The sequence below is a fragment of the Malurus melanocephalus genome, unplaced genomic scaffold (genome assembly GCF_030028575.1).
Source record: "Malurus melanocephalus ecotype Western Australia unplaced genomic scaffold, MMel_1.1 scaffold_15, whole genome shotgun sequence".
Classification (NCBI taxonomy): Eukaryota; Metazoa; Chordata; class Aves; order Passeriformes; family Maluridae; genus Malurus; species Malurus melanocephalus.
In genome coordinates, this window is record NW_026623247.1 from 4,339,487 (window position 1) to 4,367,177 (window position 27,691).

The 27,691-nt window shown below is 38.6% G+C and overlaps 1 protein-coding gene across 1 annotated transcript; it reads right to left on the reverse strand.

The window, feature by feature from the left end:
* Positions 1–10,607: 10,607 nt before the first annotated feature.
* On the reverse strand, positions 10,608–27,691 carry ISOC1 (isochorismatase domain containing 1; the record flags this gene model as incomplete). The annotated part of the gene is made up of 5 exons (XM_057384428.1): positions 10,608–12,062; positions 15,937–16,053; positions 16,434–16,637; positions 16,800–16,919; positions 27,395–27,691. Coding segments are annotated over 5 exons (885 nt in total), but the record flags the coding sequence as incomplete, so codon positions are not given.

A 27,691-nucleotide genomic window follows, 5' to 3' on the forward strand; every position in this document is an offset into this window, starting at 1 on the left:
GTAATGATATGTCCCAAAGAAACACTAGTACTTAATTGAAGTGTTCAGAAGCACATGTAATTTTAAAATATGAAACAGAAGGAAAAAAAAAAGGAAAAAAAAGGAGCAGGCTCAAAAGCAGTTTACCTGTACTTTAATACAACTGAAGTCAGTTCTGCTGAAAATTAATTTTTTTAATCTAAGACCTAAAAATGTGACACTTTGTTTTAATGATAAYACATGTTTTCATTTACATTGAAAAACTCAAAGATGTATAATCCTGCAAAAAAAGCCCTTTGAAACAGAATTATTGTAATGTCCTGGGGAAGAACATATTCAATATAAGTAATTGTTACTCTTGTTGAAATGCACGTTTATTTTCAAAGATAGTACCATTTAATGTAGTTTAAAAATAATAATTTAAGTATTAACTAAAAACCTTCATTACAAGGCCAGCATGAAACAAGCAAGCAACCTTTACCTTCCTTTTATCTCAGGTACTCAGAAAACAGAAGAAAATTTGAAGGAAACAGAACCGATTTCTGTTTTCCTGCTTAGGACTAGAGATTCCAGTGTGACTGATTTTGTCACGTGTAATTTTGTTTTAATGGATTTTCAGTCTATCATCAACTTTGCCTGCTCAACCCAGCTTTTCCAGTCTATAATTCCCTCTCATGCAGATTATTTTTCCCCAGGTTGAATACTTACTAATTACTATTCTCTTCTTCTCAGACAAGAGTAAACAATGCCAAGAGACTCAATTTTTAAAAAAAACCATAATGAGGCAATGTGGAGAAACTTATGGCAGACTTACTAGAGCTAAGAACCCTGGAAAAAAATGAAAGCACTGCCTCATTTTGTCATCCTTACTTGCTTTCTCTCAATCAAAGATGAAAGACTGCAATGCAAAAAATGCTAGCCTGCACTACTACGTGGGTGTTCACAGGCATGTGCAATTTGTCATCAAATTTTTGTTTGGTACTTGCTTTCTTTATGTATGGAATGTTGTAAATATCTCGTTACTGAACTGGTTTTGTTAGGCTATGTGATAAAACTCATCTGCACACCCACCAAGGAGCACAGAGTGACTACAGCAGGAGGAGGGCTCCCCAAATAATATCCTGTCCCAGATGCACCTGGCCATCAAAGGCCCATAGCACAAGCCCTGAGGAGCCCAGCGTCAGGATGGCAGGCAGGAACCCAGGCTTTTGGGTCTGGCAGGATATACTGTCATGAGACATAAATACAAACATTTTAAAGGTGATAAAYTAATTATATCTTTTAAAACAGGTCAATGACATATCTATCCATACAAAAACAAAAGYGTATTTAAAATTAATATTTTCTGAGCCTATTAGGGATTTGGATTCAGTTCCTGACTGATTTTTTCCCTTAAAATGGCTTTSCCCTTTAAATGGCTCACCATTTAAATTTTAACCAGCTACTGACTTTTGGAAGCAAATGTACCTTACATTCCTTTTTATTAGCAGGATTTGACATGCAGGAAATACATGCATATTGTATTTGAAAATACTCAGAGTTCATGCTGCCATTTCCACTAGAGGAGAATTTTCAAAAACACATTCTTTTGACAATTTGCAATTGTCTTTAATTTCCTGTTTGAAGCCACTCCTGGCTGTTGTCTTTTTCTTTTAYGATTTTAATTCTTAAAGCTTTGATGGCTTTTTTTCTTTTTCCCTAGGATTTATCTCCCAGGGCTTTTGTAGAGAGAAAATATTTCCTTTTATCCTACCAGTTTAAAAATGCCAACCATTTAAAAATTATGTTCACACTGAATATCTGGCAAGTACCTGGGACTCCTAAATTTTTAGGACATCCAAAATAAGACACAGCCAGACACCAGCCTTTCAATTTGAAAATAATGGCTAACAACTAGAAAACAGTAAGAAACCAGCTTTCCAAGCTGTCACTCAACTGTAACCAACTGAGATCTTCATTTTAATACAGTTAAAGCTATCCAGACTGGACTCTTACTATATTGCTGCAYATTGGTAGCAAATAATGCCTGTCTAGCAACTTCTTGGTCTCCCTTTTCACTGGTCCTGGAATATTGSCAATTTGCTTTTTCAAGGATGGAGAAAAATGCAATATGGTAATGCAGAAGTGACCTTCCTTTCYTGCACAGCAGCACTAAGTCAGTCTGCACAGAAGAGTCTACTCCATCAGGTTTTGAAAAAGCCTAGAAGAATAACTGAGTTTTTGCAAGGTTGCTTGTAAAAACAAAAAGAATGCCACTAGCTCTTTTAGAAAAAAAAWTTCATTTATTATTAATAAAAATTTCTAAATATTAATTATTAATCTGGTGGTGRGAATGTAATTGCTTCTGTTTATTCCACCCATTATTCAGGAAAGTAAAGATTATTTACTTTCCCTAGTTAAAAAATAATATAACTTACTACAGACCGTGGGAAATCTAGAGGATTTGTGATGAGGAGTAATAGAGCATATTTTAGCTTGTTTTAAGGAGCATATGGTGAAACTATTGCATTCCATGAAATGGCTAATCTCTTTGCAATCAATGGGATTAGTCATGAGTTAATCAAATCATTAACCCAAATAAACTGCTATCATAATCTGGATTCCAGAATTAAATCCTTAACTCAAATAAACTGGTGTCATAATCTGGATTCCAGAATTAAATCCTCAAATGAACTAAGTATCAGGTGAGTGATGTCCAGCAATTTCAGTGGAAGATCAGTGGCCAGGGGGGAGACATCTTATTTCCTCTTAGCTAAACGACAAAAGATGATGTGAAAAGAAGTCCACTTTAATAATAGAAACATATACTTGTGAAAGGGCAAAGAGTGTCATAAATATTTACTTGTGTACATATGCAGAAAATGGACTTACAACACTGATGACATAGACGGGATCAGTCCAAAACTGAATAGTTTGAAATATTCCACATTTTTTAAACAACTGACATTTTTAAAGCTTCTAAATTAAATCCCTCATCCGTAAAGTGGAGGCTTTCAATAAATTCTAGTATGTATTCAAACTCAAGTTACATTTGAAAATACTATTCTAATTGTTTTCCACTGCATGTTTCTACTGGTATTCAGAAACAGGTTGTGGTGTGAGATAAGCTCTAAAACTCTGTCCCATATTTTACCTGAATGCCTGCAAAAACCCTGCTGGGAAGAATTAGTCTCTCTGCACATACACTTTTTGCTTCCACTTTTTATGCAGTCTGAAATTTTTATTTGTTGGCTTTTATTCCAGTAAGGAATAATCTCAATTGTTCCATACACRTACAAGGAAAAGAGAAGATACATTTATTCAAAGTATTTACTGGAGCAGGGGGTTGCATCAGACACTAACACTATTACAGTGGAGTTTCACTAAGAACCTTATTTTGTGTGAATGTCACAGTAAAGTCACCTTTACTTCCTCTTTTTTCCTCACTTTGCATCAATTTCTTCTGTGGACAAATTAGTCAGATATGTAACTACTGCATTCCACTGCTAAAGGCTGCAAGACACCACTGGCATTTGGATTTGAATTCTGCACTACTGTTCTTATCTATTTGATGCATAATTGGATTTTCCTGTATTTCTGAWACTCAGTGACAAAATTCCCTGTAAGTTTTAAAATGTGAAATAAATAAGTCAATGATAGCTGAAGTTCTTTCCATTCCTATGCCAGTGTTAAGGTTTGGCTACAGCGATTTCCTCTTCTGTATATCAGAGAAGTTCTGAAGGAGCATCTCAAATCAGCATAATACAAAAAATTGTCTGGTGCTGTGCCTCAACTCATCCCCCAAATTCTACTTTGCCACCCCACTTTTTCCCTTTGGGAAGCAAATGTGTTTTTTTCAAATTTACAATGTCAGGAGGTAAGTAATGTTGAGCAGTTGTCTCCTAGATATTATCTTGGGAGAACAGATGAGAACTTTCAGGGCAACCAGAGGCAGGAATTCAGCCCTCAACCATCTTTTTCTGTAGGCATGTAATTTAGAAGGCCTGATTATGGTCTCTGCTCAGTCATCAGGATATGAGATGCGCCAAGAGCTGTTTCAAAAGCTGTTCATATGTTGTATCTTGGTCCACTTYATGTAGCATCTGTCACAGACACACTTTTGCACCAGCAGCTGGACCAGAATTGCCTCCCTGATGTGGATTTACAGCACTGATGCAGGATCACCAAGGCACTGGACAATCTGTCTCAGATCAGACTGGCCTCTGTGACTCTCGTTGGTATTYCAGTGTAAGGGCATAATGAAGGCACATGTCCAGAAAATCTGAAGTTTTTATTCAATACTGGTGATGTTTAAAAATGTGATCTAAATTCTGTTTGGGGCACAACTTAAAAATTATGCAGAAATTATTTCTCGAGTSAAGAAAACCACCAATAAGGAGCAGTGGGAATATAGATTATCTATATGAACTAACCTGTCTAGAAGAAAAAACATTCAAATAACTTTAACCACCTTCATGTTATSGTCTTCCACTGCTATACAGTAAGTATATCCCTGCAGGGTGTGGTGTTTTGTTTCACATCCTAATCTGCTTCTGCCACAATCCATTGCAGGAAATATATTCAGTTATTTCTCTTTGCAAGCTCAAAGCAGGTTYTTCATAGAGGACATTACTTCAGCATAACACTGCAGCATTTGTTATTCAGTATTCCACTGAGATTGCACAGAGTTTAGGTAATTAATAACGTGGAACGCAGATATTGCCACTCATCTTTCCATATGGGAAGTATGAAATAAAGATGTTTTTAATATGAAAACATTTTTAATAAGAAGACCACATTAGCTATTTCCATCATAAAACACAATATGTAAACCTGCTATGTGTTATCCAATTGTTTTTAACTAATGACAGTAAGAATATAATTTTTTTAACATTAATAAAATATACTAAAATATGCCATTTGGAATGAACTTATGATACTTTTTATAGGAGAAACCATGTTTCACAGATACATGAGTAGAGAGAAGCATTTAATATAAAACAGTGACATCTGCAAATCATCACTTTTCAGGAAAATTTTCTAACCCCATCTCACTTTACAGACTGGAGATTGGTAAATCTTCAGTATTTGGGGGACTTTGAATTGTCATTCGCCACTGGGCTCTACTCTTGCAGGTTGAATATCCTCCTGAGTATTCATTAAAACAAAATAACTGTCTAAAACAATAAAATTGATGTTCTTTAACATTTTGGTTTCAGCATTCTGCTTGACCTTCAGGTAATTATGAGGAGATGTTTATCACTGAGGAGGGAAGAGTGGTTCCGTGGCAGACTTTAGCCTCTCCTCCCTTTAATGTGACCCCAGGAGAGACATGTAAGCATTCGATTACTGCTTCCTAGCTTCCTGCTTTGCTCTCACAGGCTTCTTGCAATGTTTCCCTGGAGTGACTGATATTGTGCATGGCAAAGATTTGTCTCCTGGAGCTGGCAAAGCCTGCTCTGAGCCATTGGATGTTCCTGCCATCGATACTCCTTGTCACCTCCAGTCACAGCCACCCATTGATCAAATAGTTCACTGTTACCAGCACCATCAGAGCTGACTGCCTCAGTCCCAGCTGAGTGCAGAACAATGTCTGGGCTCCAAGCTGCCACACCAGARCTCAGCAAATGGGTCATTTCCAATAAATCAAAAAAAACCACAGCCTGGCCCATTGAATTCAGCTGTGAAAGCCCAATATAGTACATGCGAGTAAGATTTTACACATTTACCTACATATGTGTCCTGCAATTTTTAACATACTAACCCCCTTGGAATTTTTAATACTTGCAACAAAAGTTATAGAAATACAASTTACAATCTTTACCATGGGTTGGTTTCTTTTTGTATAAAGAAACGTCATACAGCAACATAACACAGTAGTCTACCTGGTTAGGATGGTCTTACTAGATTATAAGTAATATATCTCCTATGATACGTTGTTTCTGGTGATTTTAATAATTTTAGTGAAACTGCTTATTTAAATCACACTTATTATCCCAAACACATRTATTAAACACGAATAAAACTGGGCATGAACAGGGTAAAGGCAAGTAATGGCACCTTGAGTATTGAGGCAGTAGGCACTAAGCATGAATCTGCATTTACCATGCTTTCACTGACAACACTTTTCTGTATGGCACTGTTTACCCATATTTAAATTGTTTTTCTCCTGTAAGAATTTTGTCATAGCCTTGAAGTCACTAGCAGACAACAGGTAGTCCATTGATTCCTTGGATAAAAGAATTTCGACTAGGAACATCCATAGGGTTATTCAACATGAGAAACCCCCAAGCTTTTCAGTGCCTGAGTACAAACATAAGAAAACTAAGCAATGCCACCATGCATACACACACAAACAAGAAACAGGTAGTGGCTGAAAGGACTCTTAAGTTTGTGGGGTTTAAGCTATCCAGCAACCTGAAGTGGAAATACTGATGCCACCAAGCAGGTTAAACACTCCTGCTGAACATTTAGCTTATYCCCTGGTTCTTCCCCTCAGGAGAGTCCTATTTTTGAAGTCTTCCCTGTCTGCAATGCCGCAGTTCAAGTCCCTTTGAAGTTACTAAMATTCCCAATGAAATCTTTAAATTCTGGACCAAAATCTGAAGGTCAGAATGTCTGATGTATTTTATTGGGACACAAATAACACAAACACGTCGAGAATCCAACTGTTGTACTGTGCTCWGCTCTGGGGCCCCCAACACAAGGATGGTGTAGGCATGCTAGAGCTAGTCTGGAGAAGACACCTCTCCTATGCAGACAGGGTGAGAGTTTGGATTGTTCACCCTGGAGTAGAATCCAGAAACACCTCATTGCTCCTTCCAGTGCCTAAAGAGGACTTACAAGAAAGCCGGAGAGGGACTYGTAAAAAGGCAAGATGGAACAAGATGAAACAATCTTGACCTGAAAGAGGGAAAGTTTAGAGTAGGTATCAGGAAGAAATTGTTCATTGTGAGGTGGTGAGGCACTGGCACGTTGTCCAGGGAAGTTGGGGTTGCCCCATCCCAGAAAGTGTTCAAAGCCAGGTTGAATGGAGCTCTGAGCAAGCTCATCYAGTGGAAGGTGTCCCTGTCCGTAGCAGGCAGGTTGAAAGCAGATGATCTTTAAATCCCGTCCACCCCAGACCATTCTATGATTCTATGGTATTTGAACTTCAAAATAATGTCAGCACTATATTTAATTTTAATAAGTCTCTAGGAACTGTGGAGACAATGTGGTAGCCAAACATCTCTTTTTCTAGATTTTAAAATCCAGCTTTTAGAGTTCAGCTAAACTAAGGCTGTCTCTGACAGATTTTGGCTCAACAATCCTGCCCTCTCCCAAAGGGGCTAGATCAATGGCACCAATTTAGTTTCAACTCATTTTTTGGGGGTGTACAGAGATCTTTCAGCTATAAAAATCCACATCATATACAGGTAAAACCACTCCAGTTATGATTTTGTTTTTCAAAATTTTMATTTGTCCAAGTATCAGTTGTACATATTCCTGCTCCTGARGCCACAGCACAGGTAATACCTGCCTTGGGAACATCAGTGCCAACTATGTGGTGATCTTCAGTCTTACTCAAACACCTTCTCCTTCTTATGTATTTGATAGCAGAGTATTTGCCCTTCCAGTAGACAATTTTTGTGTTACTCAGAGCCAAAAAAAATGCTTAGCAGGGTCTTCTTTTKGGGCAGTTATAATGAAAACAAGGTAAAATCAGTCCAGGAAGGAAATAAGCTGCACAGCAAGATAAAGGCAAAGGCTGCTGTGACTTACTCAGTTTTTGTAAACTTAAGCTTCCTAACATCCCCGTGGAAAAAGAAAAAACCCCAAGCAAATCAGTAATAATTAGAAAACTTTTTCTTTCCCATTTTGCCTTTGCACTTCACCATCTATTCTCTATTAACTGCTCTCTTCATTTGTTTGCTCAATCTTCTCTCTTGAGCAGATAAAAGGGTTTCATTAAAGTAAAGCCTAATGCTGTAAGTGGCAGGAGAGCTGCCAACCCTGGTGGTTTTAGTAAGTCTATTAAGCTGACCTAAGCATGCTAATACTTAATAAATTCCCTCCATTCACACCAGTCCTTCACAAATATTCTTTTATCTCATATAGAAAACTAAGTTATCCAATTCAAATGAGTAATAAAAGACCAGACCCCACACTCAGCCTTATATTTMTGTATATGCACAGCTGTGTCAAAGAGGAACAGACAAACCATCATTTTCAATCTCTGCTGTAMCAGAAGTATCACTTGAGATTACAGAAAGGGACAGTAACAGCTTGACAAAAGTATTCCAATAATTAAGATGAAACCAGCACTAGACAATCAAAACAGAATGTTTTTCATTAATTTCCTGCCATAGTCCATTTACAGAGCAGATTTTTCTAAACCTGCTTGAATGACATCTGCTACACCTATTTCGAACCTATTTTATCTCTAATTTATCCAGCAAGCAAAAAAACACCCCAAACCCCTGATTCTAGAAAACACTGCCATCTTCTATCATTACCATAGTGCTTAATGTGGTAGACAAATACTCTGAAGAGCAAGTGGACTACATAGCAGTACTAGTAGGCATCACCTCTTATCAAAGGAAAAGCCTTTATCACACTTATCATTTGCCGTTCTTCAGACCTCCACAGCTCCAGTAATTACCTCATTTTTAATTCCAACAAAGCTTTCAAAGCAACAAAGTAACCAGCCTTCATCTCTTACATAAGAGAAAGTCTGCAGCAGTAGAAAATGACTGACCTGAATTACTTTCTCCTGAAAGGTTAATGTACTTGTTTAGATAAAGTAATAAATATGGGGGCAGGGCATGGGGTTGAGAGAGGGCACCACCCTATGTCTAATAGGAAACATACTCAATAAGCAGCATGATTTATTTAAGTGAACATTTGCCTGAGAGCTACTGACAGGCAAATGCAGAAATTATGGTGGAGCAGTCCTACAGCATAATTTCTTCAGCCATAACAGAAAACATTGGCTCACAACAGCTGATATTTTATTCATTCTCTGTTTTCAGGTTTTGCAAAGGTTACTGGAAACCTTACCCGCTTTAGTTCATGCAAAATTATCATGTATGTGGATAAACAGTAAAAGGACCATGGTTCTGGGAATAAACAGGATCACATTTTAAACTGTCCTAATAAGAAAAACAATATTAATCTTCAAAAGGATTTAGCAGACTAAAACTAATCATGYACATCTTACTATACTCAGCCATGGCAGTGAGAAAAACAACGTATTAGCAACTGCACAGAACCAGAACTCACACCAGGGAAAATAAACCAGCCTTCTCCATCAAATGTCCTCCTGCTTCCCCAAGAAAAGAGAAATGATGTTGAAGCCATCTACARCAGGTGACAATTGTATTCCTTAGCCATAGCTGTGGTGAAGTCTTAAATTAAAACTTAACAAAGAGCTTCTTCACAATCACCTGAGTATACCCTTAAGCAATCCCCCTCCATGTTATTTCATTAATTTATTTCCTGTCCTTGCAGGGAAAAACAGTATTTACTCTAGATGAGGTCTGTGGGCTGCTGCATTTTCTCAAACGACTCATTTCTGCTGTTCTACTGCATGGGAACACCCACTTGTCAGAGAACAGAAAACACAGATGAGTGAGATCAATGAAGAAGTAAATGAAATTTGCCCTGAGAATAAACCTACTTTACATAAGAGAAATATGGCAGCAGTTTTCTTCTATTCTTTTACAATAAACACTCTTACAATTTCATCTGAATGATCATGTGATGCTGAATAATACACCCATCAAAAAAAAAGAGAAATTCATTTTGCCCCTAAATTCACATCTAAGASCTCATTTTTCTAAGATAACACTGGGCATTTCTGAATGCTTATTATTTAAGCTTAAGGGAAAAGCCCCACAAAATAAGAACCTTGACCTAAATCTAGCGTGTCACAGAAGGCTATGCAAATGAAATTTAAAAAAAAAAAAATTATCATCACGGAGAATATATTTTATAGCTTCTCCTCTAGTGCCATCTTGCTACCAAAGAATTCCTCTTGTGGCAAAAGTTTTAATGTAAAGGAAGATGTGATATCTGTCCTTCAACTATTTTTCTATAAAAATGGTAACWTTTTGGTAATTAATACCATTATCTCTTAAAAATCCACGCATTTGTTATTGAGGCAATTGATACTGTTCCAAAAATAAATTTATATAGTTTACAAATACTAAAATTGCTACAGTTCTTCCTTCAGTTACTGTCTCTTAGTACCATCAACATGTAAAGGTAAGAAGGCAATAAACTCATTATTTTATACGAAATTTTAAATTTTTTTGTTCACAGTTGATTTATATAAGTGAACTTTATACTGCTAAGCAACACAATTAATATACCAGAAAAGAAGGTTAAAAGTAGGTCAGTGATATAGAACAAGGTTTCTTAACACAACYTGCATCTCGGCCTCCAGCTTGAAGCGTAAGTTTCATTCCTCGTATTCTGGAGTGCTAAATAACACTGTAACTTGATGCAGAAGATAAGAATCATTCAACATTATCCACCCTTGATCTTTACACAAAATTCCCATGACATCCATAGAACTTCCCCAGCTGTACAAACCAGAATAAGGTCCGTGGCAAACACAGCTTTCAGGATTTGCTCTTCAATAAATATCACAAGTGAGAGACAGCAAATGTTAACTCTTTATTTGATTTGAACATATAAAGGTTATATGAAATAATTGAAACAATTTTTTTTATGAAACAATTCTTTTAGAGCCATCTTGTGGGGAAAATAAGCAATTTTAAACAATATATGTTYTTTAACAGGTTTTCYACCAAAAAGATCAGTATTAGTATGACATCTTCTAGTACTCTTTTAAAAAAATAAATGTCTCAGGCACACTGTAAACTTTATACAACATTGTTTAATCCCCTAGAACATGAAGGAAGTGCCTTTATGAACAATCACATGTTAAAAGCTTAGTTCTAGATAGAAAAAATATATATCATTATGTTAAAGATGAAGAATGCTTTTAGGCCACATTCTATTCAAACTCCACCCAACTGCAGCCCACAGAAATAGCACAAAAACCCAGAGAAGCTGAGCCTTCTTCCAGAGCCCTCTTGAGTAAATTGGATAGAAATACACAATCTAACAAAACTAGGGCTAAAATAAAGCAAAATAAATCTAAACATATCAGTAAATTTAGCACTTGAACCTGTAAAGTTCTCATTCTTAAACATCCTTGACATCTCCAATTTAAAGCTTTGGTAATATTTGCAAGTTCTGAAGGAGTTTACACCAGTTGTTTATAAAGAACTCATTACATGACAGTTTTAAGTAAAATACAGCCTTGGGCAGTCAATTTTAGTATAATCAAAAGTCATGATGCAGACTTCAGCTACCTAGGGCAATCGAACATCAGTTGCTGCTTGATTTATGTGTCTTGTCTATGAAGCAAAGTGCTTAAATTTTATCCTAGAGAACAAAAGCGCACATGTAGTTCATATATCTTACTTGGTTTAAATTTATGCCCTAATAAAATATTTCATTTACATAGAACATTAAAGCATATCACATCACATTTACCCAATATGTAATTATCTTCTATTAATACAAAAGTAAAGCAGGACATCACAGAACACTTGCAAAGCGCACAATCAAGAGGTGTCACAGTAATATGCGTTTCCTGGAGCTCTTACAATCAGTGTATAGTATGGACTAGCAGGGCACCTCTGTTAGTTCTTTTTTTAAATAAATAAAGAAATTGGACAACAGAAGGGTCCTATAGTACCCAAAACCTCAGACAGCCGTAACTAAACAGAACAAACTGGCACCCAGACATATAATCAGACAATTTTGCTAAGGCAAGCACAACTATGTCAATTTTTATTTTTATACTCCTACTAAACTTTGAGCAAAAGAAGGTGTATATGTGCGCTTATAGCTTTCCTTCCTCTTTAAAGATGACAATGAGATCTGCTTCCTCCATGACTGCTTTAAACTTTGGAAAGGAGCCCAGACTCAGGGGCACTAGCYTTAATGAGATTTTGGATTTCTTTGAATTTTGGATGTTCTTTATCAGCTACCAGCTGCAGCAATATTGCTTCACTAGTAGTAACTATAATTCCAGTACGAGCAAGACGCTGAAAAAGAGCAGAGAGAAAATAATGTAAGATATTTGCAAACATGAATGAGTATATATTTTGTGAAAAAAGATGGATAGCATTTTCAAAAACATCTCCTATTAATAAAAGTACTGCCAATTTGATTCCAGTCTTTTTTAGTGGTATCATTTACAAAGCCAGGATGAAAACTGACTTGGTTTAGACTTTGCTATGGCAAAAGGTTTCCCTGGATTACAAAAAAGGCTTTCTACTTCAACTGGATTCTTTCCCCAAGTCAGATTTAATAGGCAGCAGTCCCACACATCTTAATAATGCTTTCCCCTTGCATGGTCCAAAGGAYAGATTTCCTTACTTTCATGCAGATTTGAAAGGCCTGGGGAAAAATAAAAACAGCGAGGCACAACCTAACAGCATTAAGCAAGAAATTATAACAATTTCTCTTTCAGTCGTTGTTATGTACCACTGCTTCAGCTTTTGGACTACAGAGTACACTAGTAGTCATAATCTCTGGAGAAAGAAGGCAAATCTCTTCTACAGACATTATAAATCATACTGGCACAACAACAGCTCTTTTTAAATTATGTTTCATTACAGACTCACTAATTACAAAGTTAGCTCTCAAAGACTACACAATAAAATGCATAGCTGCACAGAAAGCAAAACCACAAGTGGTGTGCTGGATTTTTCAAGAGTGCAACTCAACAGAGTTTGGGCTTGATGCAACCCAAGGCAAAGGACTTCTTGGAAAGTTATTGGACTTTTAAAACTCTGACTGCTGCTTACATAGCAAAGTTATCTTCAGCAAATGCTGACCAACCCATGCCCCTCATCACCTTCCCAGCCATCATACAAATGGTTTGGCAGTAAAGTCAGTTTTCCCTCCATTATCCTCTACTCAGCTCCATGCTCCACCAAATCTAATGGGATCCTGAATGTGCCAAGGGAGGGCAAGTGGCGGAGAATAGAAATGCATACAGACAGGTTTCAATTGTAATCACTGAAGCAAAGAGAAGCTCCAAACTTTCTAGCTGAATTACAAAGCAACTGAGGGTGGAAATCAATTAATTTTAAGGGATTGACCAGTAAAGCATATGTAACTACAGTCTACATAACAACAAACTAACAAGGCTGGATTTACTGAAGTCGGTTATTCCTCCCTGCCATAACAGGAGCAAGTCTTACAATATTTTTAAGCTGAAAAAAACTAGCTACCTTCTTCAGCTCTCCTACTCTGTAAATCCATAGTCATTAAACCTCACACACATACAAAAAAGAAGAAAAATAGTTATCTTAAAATGAAATATTTTGACAATGTTTTCAATATGAGCTTCTCCAAGAATACAAAGGTTTTGGTGTTAACTAGYATGGATGAGAAAAAAAACAGACTGTTATAAAATCATTGCCATCTGTAAAATGTTGAAAAGAGAACATATTCTCTTTAAAAACAAAACATACCATAGCATGTCAAAGAGGCAGGCATTGGCTTATACCTCTTCTAAGACTAGATATAATTTACACAGATTTCAGATTAGCAGAAACTGAGATGCATTTGCTAAGCATATTGGATCATTTCCAAGGAAATTACAAGTTTTCTTAGAACACTGTCTTTGAGAAGCAAAGTATCAATGGTATGTTGCATCCACACAGCAGAAAAAAAAAAGGAAGATATGAAGAACAAAAAGGAAACCAGCAGGAGCAGACTAAACTGTCTCAATCTGAGACAAAACACTGACATCTTCATCAGACAGGGTAGAAAYTCAGAGCATTCACAGCCTTGAACTGTTGGGCTGTGTTATTTTGCCAARGAAAATTCTGAGATTTTTTTGATTACAAGGATTTTTTAAACTGCAAGGTTTTGCCTGCTGTCATTTTTAAGCACTCAACAGAAGTGGAGACAACCTCTTATCCAGGCAGAGATGAAAGCTTTTGTTATCAATTAAGTCAAATTGCACTTCCTAGGGCACCCACTCAGATATTTGCATATCATCACCAGCACAATCAAAACACATGCTATGTGGTGGAAAATGTGGAGAACTGAAGGGGTAAGTGGGACGTATTTGAGGTTGCTGAGGAAGCTAGTTGCTACCACTGCAAGGACATTCTATTATTCTTGAAAGGTCACTGTGATTTGAGAAGGGCTGTGAAAAGATAAATGTTACACCCATCTTCCCAGAAAGGTAAGGAAAAAGACCCAGGAACTCTATCAATAAAACTCACTTCAGCTCACCAGTTATGGTACAAGTTTGTACAAGAGACAATGTTAGACTCACTCATTAGAAGCATGTGACTAGGAACTGTAAGCTCTATGGTGAAACTAAAGCAGGATTACCTAATACTTTGATATGTTGCCCACTACACTAAGAAATGAAACGCCACAGCGAATCCACATTACGGACATGTCCAATACACATATTCCTTTCTCCTGGCCTCCACCTCCCAAGCATGCCCATTTCTTGTTTGCTCTAGCCCATATCCCTCAGTAGCATTTTAAAGCGAGGCTCTAAAAGACAAAAAGAGGACACWGTTGGTATGTGCTGCCATGCACAGAAGAGAAGGTGTTACTGCTAGCTCAACACTGCAGTGCAGCAAGYGTTTGCTGAATCATATTGTAATGACTGACAACATGAGGGACCACAGCAAAACATTTTCTTTTGCCTAGTTTGAAAGCACTGCACATTGTTTGAAAGCATATTTTAACATATTAAAAAGTTACCAAACTGGCCAATTTACAGCTTTTGCAAGCAATTACACTTTTAAGAATAATACCTTTTTGACTAGAAAGAAAAGGAAAGCTAGCTAGTCACTGTTTTAACCTTTATCACACTGGCTCAACTTCTATGCTTACAGACACAGTATAAGCGATAAATGAACAAAAACATACACAAATAAGGCAAACAGATTTCAGGTTTTCTATGTTTATTTTGTCCCCTACTGCTGCTGCACCACATTGATTTGGGAAGTCCATGACTTCAGTCATTCCTGTACTCTGTGTATTTCCCTATGCTCTATGTGACAGTTGACATTAGGTTTCCACTTAATCAAAGTCACGGGTTTCATCAATCACTATATGCTGGGGATTTCTCTTTAGCCTTTAAGAAATTAAATCTTCTCAAAATCTATGAAAAAGCATAACACGCTGTGGTTATTATTAGTTTTTATTTCCAAATGATTGTTGGGCCTGAGGCAATAATTGCAATACTTAATGTATATATCAGTTTTTTATTTCCAATGGTGATGCCTGTTAAGAGTATACCATCAAAAAATCGTTTACATGAATTTGCTACCACATAGCTGTATGTGCTTTTAAATCTTCTTGTTACATTCATCTCCACTTTTGCAACATTAAGTTAGACTAAGCTCCTAAAAGCAGGGGGGAGGGGAATCTTTACTATAATCAGAGTCTTGCGATTAAGCTTCAGTTTGCACTGATGAGGAAAAGGAGAGGGAGGGACAGACATACAAGAAGGAGCTTTGAATGGGATCACTCACTATATTTTATTGCATTTCCAGAATTTCAATAAGTGAAWAAATACCCTTTTGAACAACAAAGCCAAAAGCTTTATACGACTTTTACTGTACAGATAACAYCGCATAAAGGGACTTGCTAAAATGCTAATGTTTATACAGAGTAATTATATTGTATGAAACAATCACTTTCAAATTACAAATATTGCAAAATGGGTTATGGATATAACATCATAATTTRAGGAGAAAAAAAAGGGCAGTAATTCTTCTCCATCTTTGAAGCTATTTTAAGAACTGGAGCACTTACATCTTCTCAAACCTACATTTATCCACTGCTTTGTCCTGGGAAATTCCTTGTTAGCTTGCAATAAGCAGGGAACTCAACATATAATCCCAAGATGAAAAATGCCTTGACTCAGAAACTTACCTCAAGAGCAAACATTCTGTCCATCATACTTCTTGATGAGGTGGCATCAGCTACAATATGAACTTCCAGACCTCTGCCAATTAATTCCAACGCTGTTTGTTGGATGCAGACATGAGTCTATAGAGAAGAAAKCAAAGGCAAAAAAGTCACCAACAAACCATTATTATAAAATGAAAGTAACACAATCACAAATTAGAGTACATAATTAATTAGAGTTCAAATAYGTACTTTTCTATCCCTGGCATTACTAGGGAACTCAATATGCATTTTAAATGCCAGCTAAGATTCAGACAAGTGCCTGTAGTTTAGAAGTATCTCATTCCAAATTTTATTATGAGATAATATCAAAGCAACACAAAAATAATTTATTCTGTAGAGGATAACTGAGCTCTAAGTAATATAAATTGAGTTGTTTTTCGTAATTACCAAAAGTGATGCCCCCTTTGAGGGCCAACAGATTTTACCATAAACCAGCATAAGAATGTCAAGGCACCTACTTCTACTCCAAACAGGACAACRCTGCGGACTCCAGGTATCTCTGCTAACGCTGCTTCAACTTCTGGCAACACCATTGAAAATTTTGTCTTGGGAAGCACAAGTTTAGCTCCTGTYAAATCAATTTCTTGCACAGTGCTGCCAAGACCTTTGGGATACTGTTCAGTGACAATAACTGGAATACCCAAGAGCCGTGCACCTTGGAGCTGCAAGGAGAACAGAGAGGAAAACAATCAAAAAAATACATTATTAAATAATAGTAACAATGGCATTCTAATTCCCTGATAGTAAGTAACCTGACTGTCTGTATATAAAATAATAGTTTACAATGTATGACCAAAACCCAAAAAAAAAAAAAGCAAACATACCAGTCGTTGGCCCACGCTGATGATATCCCCAAAGTATTTGATGGCAGGCCGGAATCGTTCTTGCATATCACAACAGAAAAAAACAGTGCTTGAGGGTGTCAGGTTCCCCAAAGTAGTAATCTGAAAAAAGAAATAAAGATAATGTTTTCTGTGTCAGTGGACTCTCTGTCAGAAAAGCAGCAGAATGAGAAAGAGTCTGTAATACCTCAGCTAGATACTTTGAGTCAAAATAGGAGACAAGTTTTTTTGGGTTTTTTTTGATTTTGATAAATAAATAGCTGATACTGAATAGTATGGATAGTCATCAATACATAATCAAGTTTTTACTAGGTGGGAGGCACAAGTYAACGTAAAAGTACACGGAAATTTCTGAATCCCAAAGGGGACAGAGTAACATACTACGTAAARTAAAAAAAAAAATYACCAAGTATCAAAACTACATTCTTCAAATTCATTTCTAAATCCACAACTCTTGGAAGTGATACAGAATCAGGAAATAATAAATTTAAAATAAATTCAGACTTCCACTTGATTTCAAATATTGTATGTACACAGATTTTCACTACTTCTATTGTAGTGTTTGTCTATGACATCTTTTAACACAAGTCTAAGGGAAGTCCAAAGGCTAGAATAAAAGCAGAGAAGACTGAAAATATAAGAAACTGAACTGAATACATTTTAATGACAAAAGTAATCTAGAGTTTCCCTCATACAGGCTACCAAGTRGGTAGATGGAAAGAGATAAGAAAAATAAATCAAATACTTCATTTTCTCACACTTTGAAAGAGTGCTTTGTATTTGTAGAAATAAATTACTTGCACTACCTGTAGAAGCAAAGCATAGGACTTCAGACAGAAGCCTCAGGGAAAGAAAAGAGCTACATACTGTCGTGTAGCTGTAAGGCAACTCAATTAAATCTATTCAGGAGCTTTTCAGCAGACAGATAAATCAGACTGAATAAGAAGCTTCTGAGAAATACTCATTAATTATATACACTTCATTTTCTGCAAACTGATGTTGTAATGCTTTAAACTAAAACAAAACTATAGAATCTGGGAAACAATGTATTTCAGAAGAGTGCAGATGTATAGGGTTTATGTGATAAGGTTTTGGTAATGAGGGGAGGATGCAGGGGTGGCTTTTGTGACAAGATGAAACAACCCCATGTCAAGAGAATGTTATAATGCCAGCTGAATCCAACATGTATCTGCTATATCTGTGATGTTGGTGACRCCTCTATGATAACATATCTAAGGGTGAAAAAAAAAACCACTGCAACAGCAACTGTGAGAAAAGAGTGAGAACATGCGTGAGAAACACCCCTGCAGACATTAAGGTCAGAGCAGATGGAGGGGCAGGAGCTGCCCCAAGTGCTGGAGCTGAGACTCCCCTGCAGTCCATGGGGCAGACTATGGTGAGGCAGCMGTGTTCCTGCTGCCCATGGGGTCCACAGTGGAGCAGAGCTCACCTACAGCCTGTGGAGGACCCCACAGCAGAACCTTTAGGAAGGCTGTGACTCTGGAGAGCCCACACTGAAGCAGTCTCCTAGCACGACCTGTRACTCTCTGGAGGGAAGGCCACACTGGAAAACATTTGTTAAGGACTGCAGCCTGTGGAAGGACACACATTTTGGAAGTTCAAGACACACTATCTCTCATGGGAGAGACCCCATGCTGGAGCAGGGGAAGAGTGTGAGAAGGATGAGTGGCAGAGGTAAAGTGTTAAGAACTAATCACAACCCCCATTCCCCATCCCTCTGTGCTGCTTGGAGGAGGTAGAGAAGTCAGAAGTAGAGATAAACCTGGGTAAAAGGGAGGGACGGGGAAGAGGTGCTTTTACATTTGCTCTTATTTCTGATTATTCTACGCTGTTATTGATTGGCACTATATTAAACTAATTTTCCCAGTTTCCCAATTGTTTTGTCTATGATGACAACTGGYAAATGATCCCTCCCTACCCTTATCTTGACGCACATTTTCTCCCCTCTGTCCTACTGAGAACCAGTGACGGAGCAGCTTGGYGGGCACCTGGTGGCCAGCCAAGGTCAACTCAMCACAAAGAAACTGAGAATCCATAAATATTAGTTCCAAAACTTCCACTGATTCACCACATGTCTCTTGAGTAAAATGATGTTGATCTCAATTCCCAAGGCTGAAAAAGTACAATAATGGCCATGCGTGAATATGTGCAATGGCTGCTCAAACTGTTGGGAAAATTACTTATGTGCCAACAATGGTAAATGCTAAATTCCCTCACCTCTCAGATTCATTATASCCCTACTGCCAAAGCAGAAAACATTCATAAACATGGTTCCTCCAGTCCTTTAGAGACAAACAGCAACCCTATTAATACAAGCGGTTACAGAGGCAAATGCAGTAACAACCACACTAGAGATGCTGTTACACTGAGCTCACTGGTGCCACAGGAGGACAGTAGACCATCACCACAAGCATTAGGGAAATCTTTTTCACTAGGAAGATATAGCTGCACTGAAAAAGGTTACCATGGTTGTGAGATTTCCATCCTTGGAGATTTTCAGCATTCAGCAACACAGCAGTTGATTTGATCAAGGCTTAGGGAAGGCAGTCCCCAGGTATTTTTCCCAAATAACAACTCTGCAACTCTACACCAGGTAATAAAACAAGCCTGGGACCAAGAAAAATTGGATACATAAAATCAAATAACTGCCTTGCTCTTGAATACCATACATCTACATGCTTGAACAATGCAAATGCAGTTGGCAGGCAGTGCTAATGTACAATTCAACACCACAGGGAGCACCTACTGTTACCCATTCCAGCTCTGGAACTTACTAGCACCACAGAAGTCAATCATGACATTTAACTTTTCTACTGCTCAGCAATAAAAATAGAATAATTGGAATAAACAATATTTATAAGTGTGGTTCCTATTCATAAAGTATGCCATTTTGTCTTGGCATTTATATGACAAGCAAAGGATATACTTTCTTCTATAAATCTTTTCATCACTTTAAAAGCTGCACCAGGAGAGGTTTAGGTTGGATGYTAGGAATGATTTCTTCACATAAAGGGTGATTAGATATTAGAATGGGTTGCCCAGGGAGGTGGTGGAGTCACCATCACTGAAAGTRTTGAYGGAAAGACTGGATGTAGCACTTAGTGTCATGATCTAGCAGACATGGCAGTGTTCAGCCACAGGCTGGAATCAAACTCAGAGGACTTTTAGCATCTGATTCTGTGAATCTGCACTTTTTAAAGATCTTTTTGAACTGCCACAAACCATCATGGACAGTAAAATGATCTCTKTGAAGTTAATCTACTGCCTTGGTATACACCTTCCTCTGCCAATGCAGCAGATGGCACTACCATCCTTAGCAGAGGAACAAATTTGAATAGACCAGGAAGGTCTTCAAGAAGCTGCATAGTCTGTCCCTACAGAAGGACAAAACAAACACAAGTACTCTTCACAGACAACCACCCAGTSTGACTCATCAGTAATAGAACTACCATGAAACCCATCCCACAGCTCTATTACCTTAACCTTTCAGTGTTTCCTCATCCACAGCTCCTTTGTTGCTATTTCAAAGTGTTATGTCCACTTACAGTGAATTTGAAACAYAAGAGCACCACCATCCTCCTTCCCATGGATAACAATGTGCAAACTATCAGACCTCAAGACTCAGACCTTCTCTCCCTGTAGGCCTTCCCTTCTTCTAAAACATATCTAATGCTTTTAGTATTTCTTTCTGTAACTCAAATAATTTTCATGGTCCTCCCTGGGGTAGTTTTCAAATTGCAGTTTAGAGTGAGGCACTCAATACTACCATCATAGCAGTGTTTCTCTGCCCATACTACTTCACTGTAATAGGAGAGCCTCAAATATCAGCMAATTCACAGCCCTTTCAGGTCCTGTTTATTTTGTACTTTCCAGTATACTATTTGCTCTTTTCATAATTWTTAGACCCCTGAGATGCATTTTAAACTTAAAAACCTCACCTTTTTGAACTCTCCCTCATCTTTATTTGTGTAGCTGTTGTATCTATACTGACACTTCCATTTTCAAGTGCATCTTATTGTACCCTGTTTCTCCAACTCRTCCTCTAAAACCTGAATTCTGCTCCTTCAGATGCTTGCAGTCCCTTTCACCTGCGATCTTCTGCAAAAACAGTATTTGCCCTAAGTTTCATCAAAGACAGGGACAAGGGAATAATTAAAAGCAGTGGATTTGGAAGCTATCCTATAAAGCACAATTCAATTTTATCCTGATTTGACAGTGAAGTGCAGAAGAAAACTGACTGTCTTTCCAGACAGGGAGTATCCCCATTACAGACTTCCACTGAATCTCGTGTTTATGTCAAAAATCACAGTGCGCTGGAACAAAAGTACTGTAACTGCTTTTCTTTATTATCAAGTTGGTCACATATGATTTAATTTATGCCTTCAGAYTCATACCAGCAGTACTCTAATATAAAGTTGTGTTAACTTGTCATGGTTTGGACACTGGCTGAACACCAAGGCACCCACAACATTTCCCCTCCCCCCCAGAAGAGGCAAAGGGGAGAGCAAAACCCCTAATTAACCCAAAGTTTTATGGYTTTTAGATAAGATAATGGACTGAATGATTTTCAAGTTCCATGATGGTCAAACAAGCTGCAAAAACTTAAGTTGCAAAAAAAAGATTTATTACTAAAACTACTAAGAATACTACCGCACAAAAAGGGTAGAAACAAAAGGGGAGGGAAGAAACAAAAGGCAGAGGGCAAATTTACAAGGAGAAAAAAAAACCTGACAGTTTARGAYACYTGTTTCTTTCMCATTTTGCCYCCCACCCCTCCTGCCTYCCTGTGCACAGGGAAAGASAGTTTTTCTGGTCAGTCTATCATGACCTTTGTCTWCCAYCACCTACAGAGAAGGGTTGGTTCTTATCCAGCTCCAGGCTGTGGAGSTYTCTTCGCAAGAACAGACARTATTRTCACCGCTGGTGGCATGGGATTTTTTWTTTTCTTTACCTTKTCCACAGGGAGGGAAGCACTCCTCCACAGCYGGCTGGSTCCGTACTCAAATTGGRAGCAAAACTTWACTCTTGAATCTTAGCACAGCTCCCTGCAGGCATTCACCCACTGCAGGCGTGGGCCACCACCCCCATAGCTTTGATTAGTCCTCAAGGCCAGGCCGCTTAAGTTTCGGGTCACCAACTGGACATGATCACCCCAGGCACAGCTTGTTTTCCTCCATGGTCGGCACCACAGCTTGCAAGGCACCTTCTCCTTCTCTGCCTCCTGGACCCCGATGTCTCCATTTTTTTCTCACATCTCCTCCATCCTCCCCTGTGCAGGGGGGGAGAAACTAAAGGCTAATGGCAGCTGCTGCAAACTAACCTGTTTTGAATTCTTCTTAAATATGAGATCATATGTAATCACAGAGGTGTAACCAGCATCTCGGATTTGGCTTAGGCCTGGCCAGCAGCCTGTCCATCATGCTCAGAGCCATCAGAGAYTGGGCCTAAAACACAGGGCTCCTTTGCTGGAAAAGATGACAAAGGTTTCCAATACCTTCTCACAGAACCATTTTTGTGGCTCCATCCCCACCTCTAAAAAAGTGAACTTAGCAAAACCATACACAAATGTTTATTTGCTAAATAAAAGCTTTTACCAAATCTAACACAAATAATTCATATACTGATTTTCATATTTACTTCTGATTAAGTTTAATTCTGAACTGTGGCAAAACAAGGGGAAATTGGAAGAAACAGATGCTAAGATCAAAGAGTCAACACTTGCTGGTGTTACCTGGAAGAGCAGATGTGGGAAGGACAGAGTGTAGCAAAAAGCAGTTTAAAATTAAGTTTCATAAAGAGTAGTGAATGCAGTTGATAAATGAATTCATGAAAGTATTTCCTACATATAAAGGRAAAGTTTAATTTACTGTTTCTTCAGAGTGCTATGTAAATCCTACTTGCTTTCAATGTCATCCTTCCTTCTACAACAACACTGTGTCAGGGATATATAACACCTCCACACCTCCTRACTGTGAAAATTCCCCAGACCTCCCCAGTGCCACATCCCAAGTTGGGGTGAGGGCAGAACTACACCCTAAACATCAAACCCTGGGCTGGCACATCAACACCTGTTTCATTCACTGTGGAAAGACGTAGGCTGGGTAAGGCTTGTGAGCCACTGGAGCCACACAGTACCTCCACTCAGCCACAATAACACTAAACAACTTGAACTCAAAAGGTAAGTTTAAAAAAAAAATTAAAACCCAAACAACCTGAAGTTCCCTTCAACAGTATATAAGCATTTCCATTTGTTGCACTTTATTTCTCTTAGTTAGAATTTTCTGTCCYCCAGCTGAAGGTTATCCACAGCACGTCCATAATAGGTACAACAAATGGACATGTAACCTRATGCAACTCTTTTACCCAGCTAAAGAATTCATCTCTAGGACCYTGTCCCTACCAGGATTTGAATATATGCTGTCACGAGTTACATACACCTTTAAATCCTACTCTAGAAAAGAGCTAGGTGGGAAAGGAAAGGCGATTTTTTCTATCTATTTCACCTCTGCTGATTATAATTAATCAGACAAAATGTGATTGCAACGAAGCACTATAATTACAGGTTGAGCTTTACAAAAATATTCACATATACTGGCTTTCKATCTGTACTTTCCCTATTCAAACCTCAGGAAATAATGACACAAAACGAAATTTCCTCACATTAGTTGTAATGAACAAGAAACTGGAAGCAAAGAAATAATCTCATTTGACAYCACTAGTCACCTCATAAATCTCATGCCAAGGTTACCCACTAAAGGGGAAGACTGGAGGATGCAGCTTTGGCATTTCAAGAATGGCATAAAAAGGACTACAACAGAAAGAAGCTATCTTCTTTTTTCTGTATTTCTAAAGGGAAATCTGCAAGATTCAGTTGTATTTTGCTGATTATTTTTCAAAAGGAAAAGAATTGAATAAATTCAGTTTAATGTAATTCAAGAGAAAAATAGCTTACAAGTGTTTCAATTTAGAAACATAAATATTTATCTTATGCTAAGCCAATGTGCAGCCTTTTATATGCAGTTCAGYATTTAAAAATGACAGATTTAGTTAAAAAGGCATATGATGTTCATATAACTAATATAGTACAACAGTCTTCAGCAAAATTTAAAATTACTAAAATGCAGACTGCAGAATAAAGACACACAAACAAGGAGTCTGAATTTGAGGGAGAAAACCCTCATCTTTCAATATTTTCAGTCCTTTTTTCCCCTTCTTTAAGGTTCCACACACTGCTTTTCCAAAAAAATTATTAATTTAGGAATGTACTAATGTATCAAAATTTATAATTGCACCCCAAAAAACCCTAAATAACTTCCCTGCAATTTATGCTTTGGCTTTTCCTGATCTTCAGAAAATGGACTTCTGAGTCCATGGTGCCTGAGTTAGTTAGTTCTAGTTCCAAAGCATTTCAGTATAGCAATATCAGATACAYACAATGAGAGTGAAAATCTGTGTAGAAATCATTCAATTTTATTACCCTTATCATTCAGCAACAGTTGAATATCATTCTGCAAGCAGCTTTTCCCAAGAAAGATGTGCCTGCGACATCAACCTGTCTCAAAAAAGCATCCTGAAGTAGAGGTGCTTCATGCAATGATGTCTGTAATAATTTTACTCCCTTAGCTTCAGTATCTTAAGGTTTACCAGCTTGTAAACAGAGAACACAAGAACTGCTRAGGAGAAGTCACCTTGAAGTTATGACTGCAACTGTGAAATAGCCTGTCTTGGTTACATATTTGAAAGCTGCCTGGACTCCTCTATTACAYAGCTGTAATGTGCATATAGCTGTTTTTCCTTTGGATATCACCAAAGTGTTTTTCCTTACTTCTCTCCTCCAGAGGCAGCTGCAATATTACAGTAAAGTACAGTAATTTTTGTAGCACTATTTAACCATATTTAGAGGAGATTAAAATGGTCCTGCATTTCCCTACCTAAACTAGAAATATTATTCTGTTAAAAGACTTTTAAAAGATTTAATTYATGAAAAGCGGATGCCTCCTTTCAGCTAATACTCAGTCTCCAGTTGGGAAAGTACTGGAAAATGTCCCTCTTCAATGCAAGGCTGCAGTTGAGGAGATTTGAGTCGAGGAGCAGCAGCCAGGCAGAACATCAGTGTAGTGCATCCCACCAGCCTGCCTAACACGGCRTGGCCATCAAAGTTTTAGTGGCTGTTTTGCGTCAGAACATCCAAACCAAACAAATGTACATAGATGAGGACAGTACAGAGGCATAGAACAACTGGAGAGCAAATGTCCATGTACAGATCAAGCCTTGAATTGAGTTCATCGAGTGGCTTTCAAGGGCAGCATATGGAAATTTCTCCTCAGCTGCAGGGACAGGAAATTGAAACAGCCCAGTCAAAAATCATTTGTTGCTGGTTTCTCTTGAGCTATTTCAACAAAAGGCATCTTTCTACGACAGGTCTGCACAGGATTCAAAASGGAAGGATAGCATTCCAGAGCTTATAGGCACTAGCGGCCCTAAAGGTTAAAATGTTACCCCTAACTAAATGCATACATCCACTTGACAAAACATGCATAGAAAAACACTGAAATTATTGTCTAGGGATATAGATGCTAGCATCTGTGAATTTTAATTTTAAACCAAAAGTATTTTTCTAAATATGCAAGTCTAATCACATCAGTGAGCAAAAGTTGTCCCTCTTGAAACATACATTCAAAACAGTGATTCAACCGACTATGCCACACACAGAGCTGACAAATCAATGTTGTGTGTGACTGCAGAAAAAACATCAGGGAGGGAGGAAGGGCAGAAAGGAGGGAGAGAGTGAGGGAGGGAATGGAAAAAGGGCACATAATAAAGGGCARTGTCTGAATGAAAATGCAGAAAGTATAATATTCCCATCACTAAGTCCTAAAGGTCTTAAAAAGCACAGCTGCGTCTGTATCATACCAAATGTTCCTCAAACAGGTGATCTCTAAGCACCTGTCTCTGGCTTAAGGCAAACTGACTGACATYATTGTGATGTCTCAGTTGAGATGTCTTCAGCTCATTCACAGCTGTTGAAACATATCAAGGAATAAGCCACAAGTACCATCCTTTTCTTATCAACAGCTGCTATTGCAAAAGAACTGCAACAGTATTGGTGTCAGTAGGCAGTAACGCACAAAATGTTGGTTCATCCTGAATCCCTGCAGTCAAAGCTGTTTAGCGCATTTGCACCCTGGGAGTGATGTATCCTTCCTTGTCTCAATACTGACCTTTATTGCAAGACATAGGTTCTGCTGCAAATGCTCGGGCTCTGCAGAGCAGTGATCTGCATGCACAAATAAGAAACAAAATTCTGACCTGCAACATTGTTACATGCCCAGATTATACAAATCTAGYTTTTAAAATCCTTAGTTAACATCCACACCAGCTCTTTTTGCAAATTAGAAAGACTGTCGCTTTCTGTTTTTTTCTGGYTGGGCCCACATAAATTCTGTTTACAACATAGAGACAGAAACATTTTAAACTGAATAYAAGTGTATATGATGAGAACTAATGATAAATTATAAAATAAGTTATTAAACTAGTTTGCTCATCTTAACTACTCTTTCTRTACATAACGAAAAGAACAAAAGATTCCAAAGGCATCCCTGATGTACAGTGTAAACAAACAGGCCACCTCGAGAGTTTATGGGTACAAGGCACTATGATTAAGCTGCTTGAAAACAGCATGAACTAGCCACTTCTGAAAACATTAACAGCAAACAAGCCATGTTTCAGCTTTTATATCACTTTAACAACTTCTTAGAAATGTTGCCTAGACAAGCTAAACTTCTTAATGATAAATAAAAAACGAATGTTCTGAATGAAAACAGCAATKATGTGGAGTTTATTATTGGGGTTTATTTYGGGKTTTTTTTTGTTTGTTTGGCTTTTTTTTAGTTAAATTCTTTGATACTGGAAGAAGGAAGAAGCAAGGTGTTWCAAGTGGAAATATTAGAACACAACTTGCACCAATACCCAGTGAGCATAAAGGTATCTTCACAGGAAAGCATCTGTAACTGCATTTATCCACCAGTCTGGCTTCCTGGTTTTGTGGCTGCAGAACTACCAAGCTATAAACCTGTAAATCGGAAAGCTTTTTGAGGCAAGGAGGGATACAGACGTCCTGACGACCTACAAGCGATGACACCGAGCTCTGGCAGAGCCCACTTCACCGGCACCCTTTGAGTTTCCACCTTGCAGCATTACCTCCGCTTGAGGCCGGGTAGCACCAGCCGCCAGATTTAACAGAGAGCACTGACCACTTCAGCGACCTGACTTGTTTTCCCGTTCACGAYGCCAAGTAACTTCTGGCTCGCTGAAGGCAAAGCCCGGTTACCACACGAGTGTGGCGCAAAGCGCACCTGACCTCCCCGCCTTAGTAAAACAAAAGTTTCCACGGAGAAACAAGTCAGCGCGGGCTGTGGGTGCTGTGCCCAGGGTCCCAGCCCCTCAGGATCCCCCGCCTCTCCCGAAGGGCGCAGAGCTGCCGCGGCGGGACGGGCCGGCTGCCCGCCCTCACACGCACCTGTGGCGGCCGGCGCTGCCGCGCCGCTGGCTCTCACCTGGATCTGCAGCGGGACCAGGCGCACCTTGCAGCGCTCGTTGACCAGGAAGCCCTTCGGCAGGTCGATGTACTGGCTCCACTCCTCGGCGAAGAGCTGCACCACGAACTTGCGGTGCATGTCTATCTGGTCCCCGTACAGGCTGAGGAACTTCTGGATCAGCAGCTCGTAGCCGGCGCCGTGGGGCACACTGGAGGGCCGCGCGAAAACCGAGAAGCAGAAGAGGACGGGCACGGAGCCGCCGCCGCCCGCCGGCGCGCAGCCCCCGCCGCCCGGAGCAGCGCCCGGCTCCGCCGC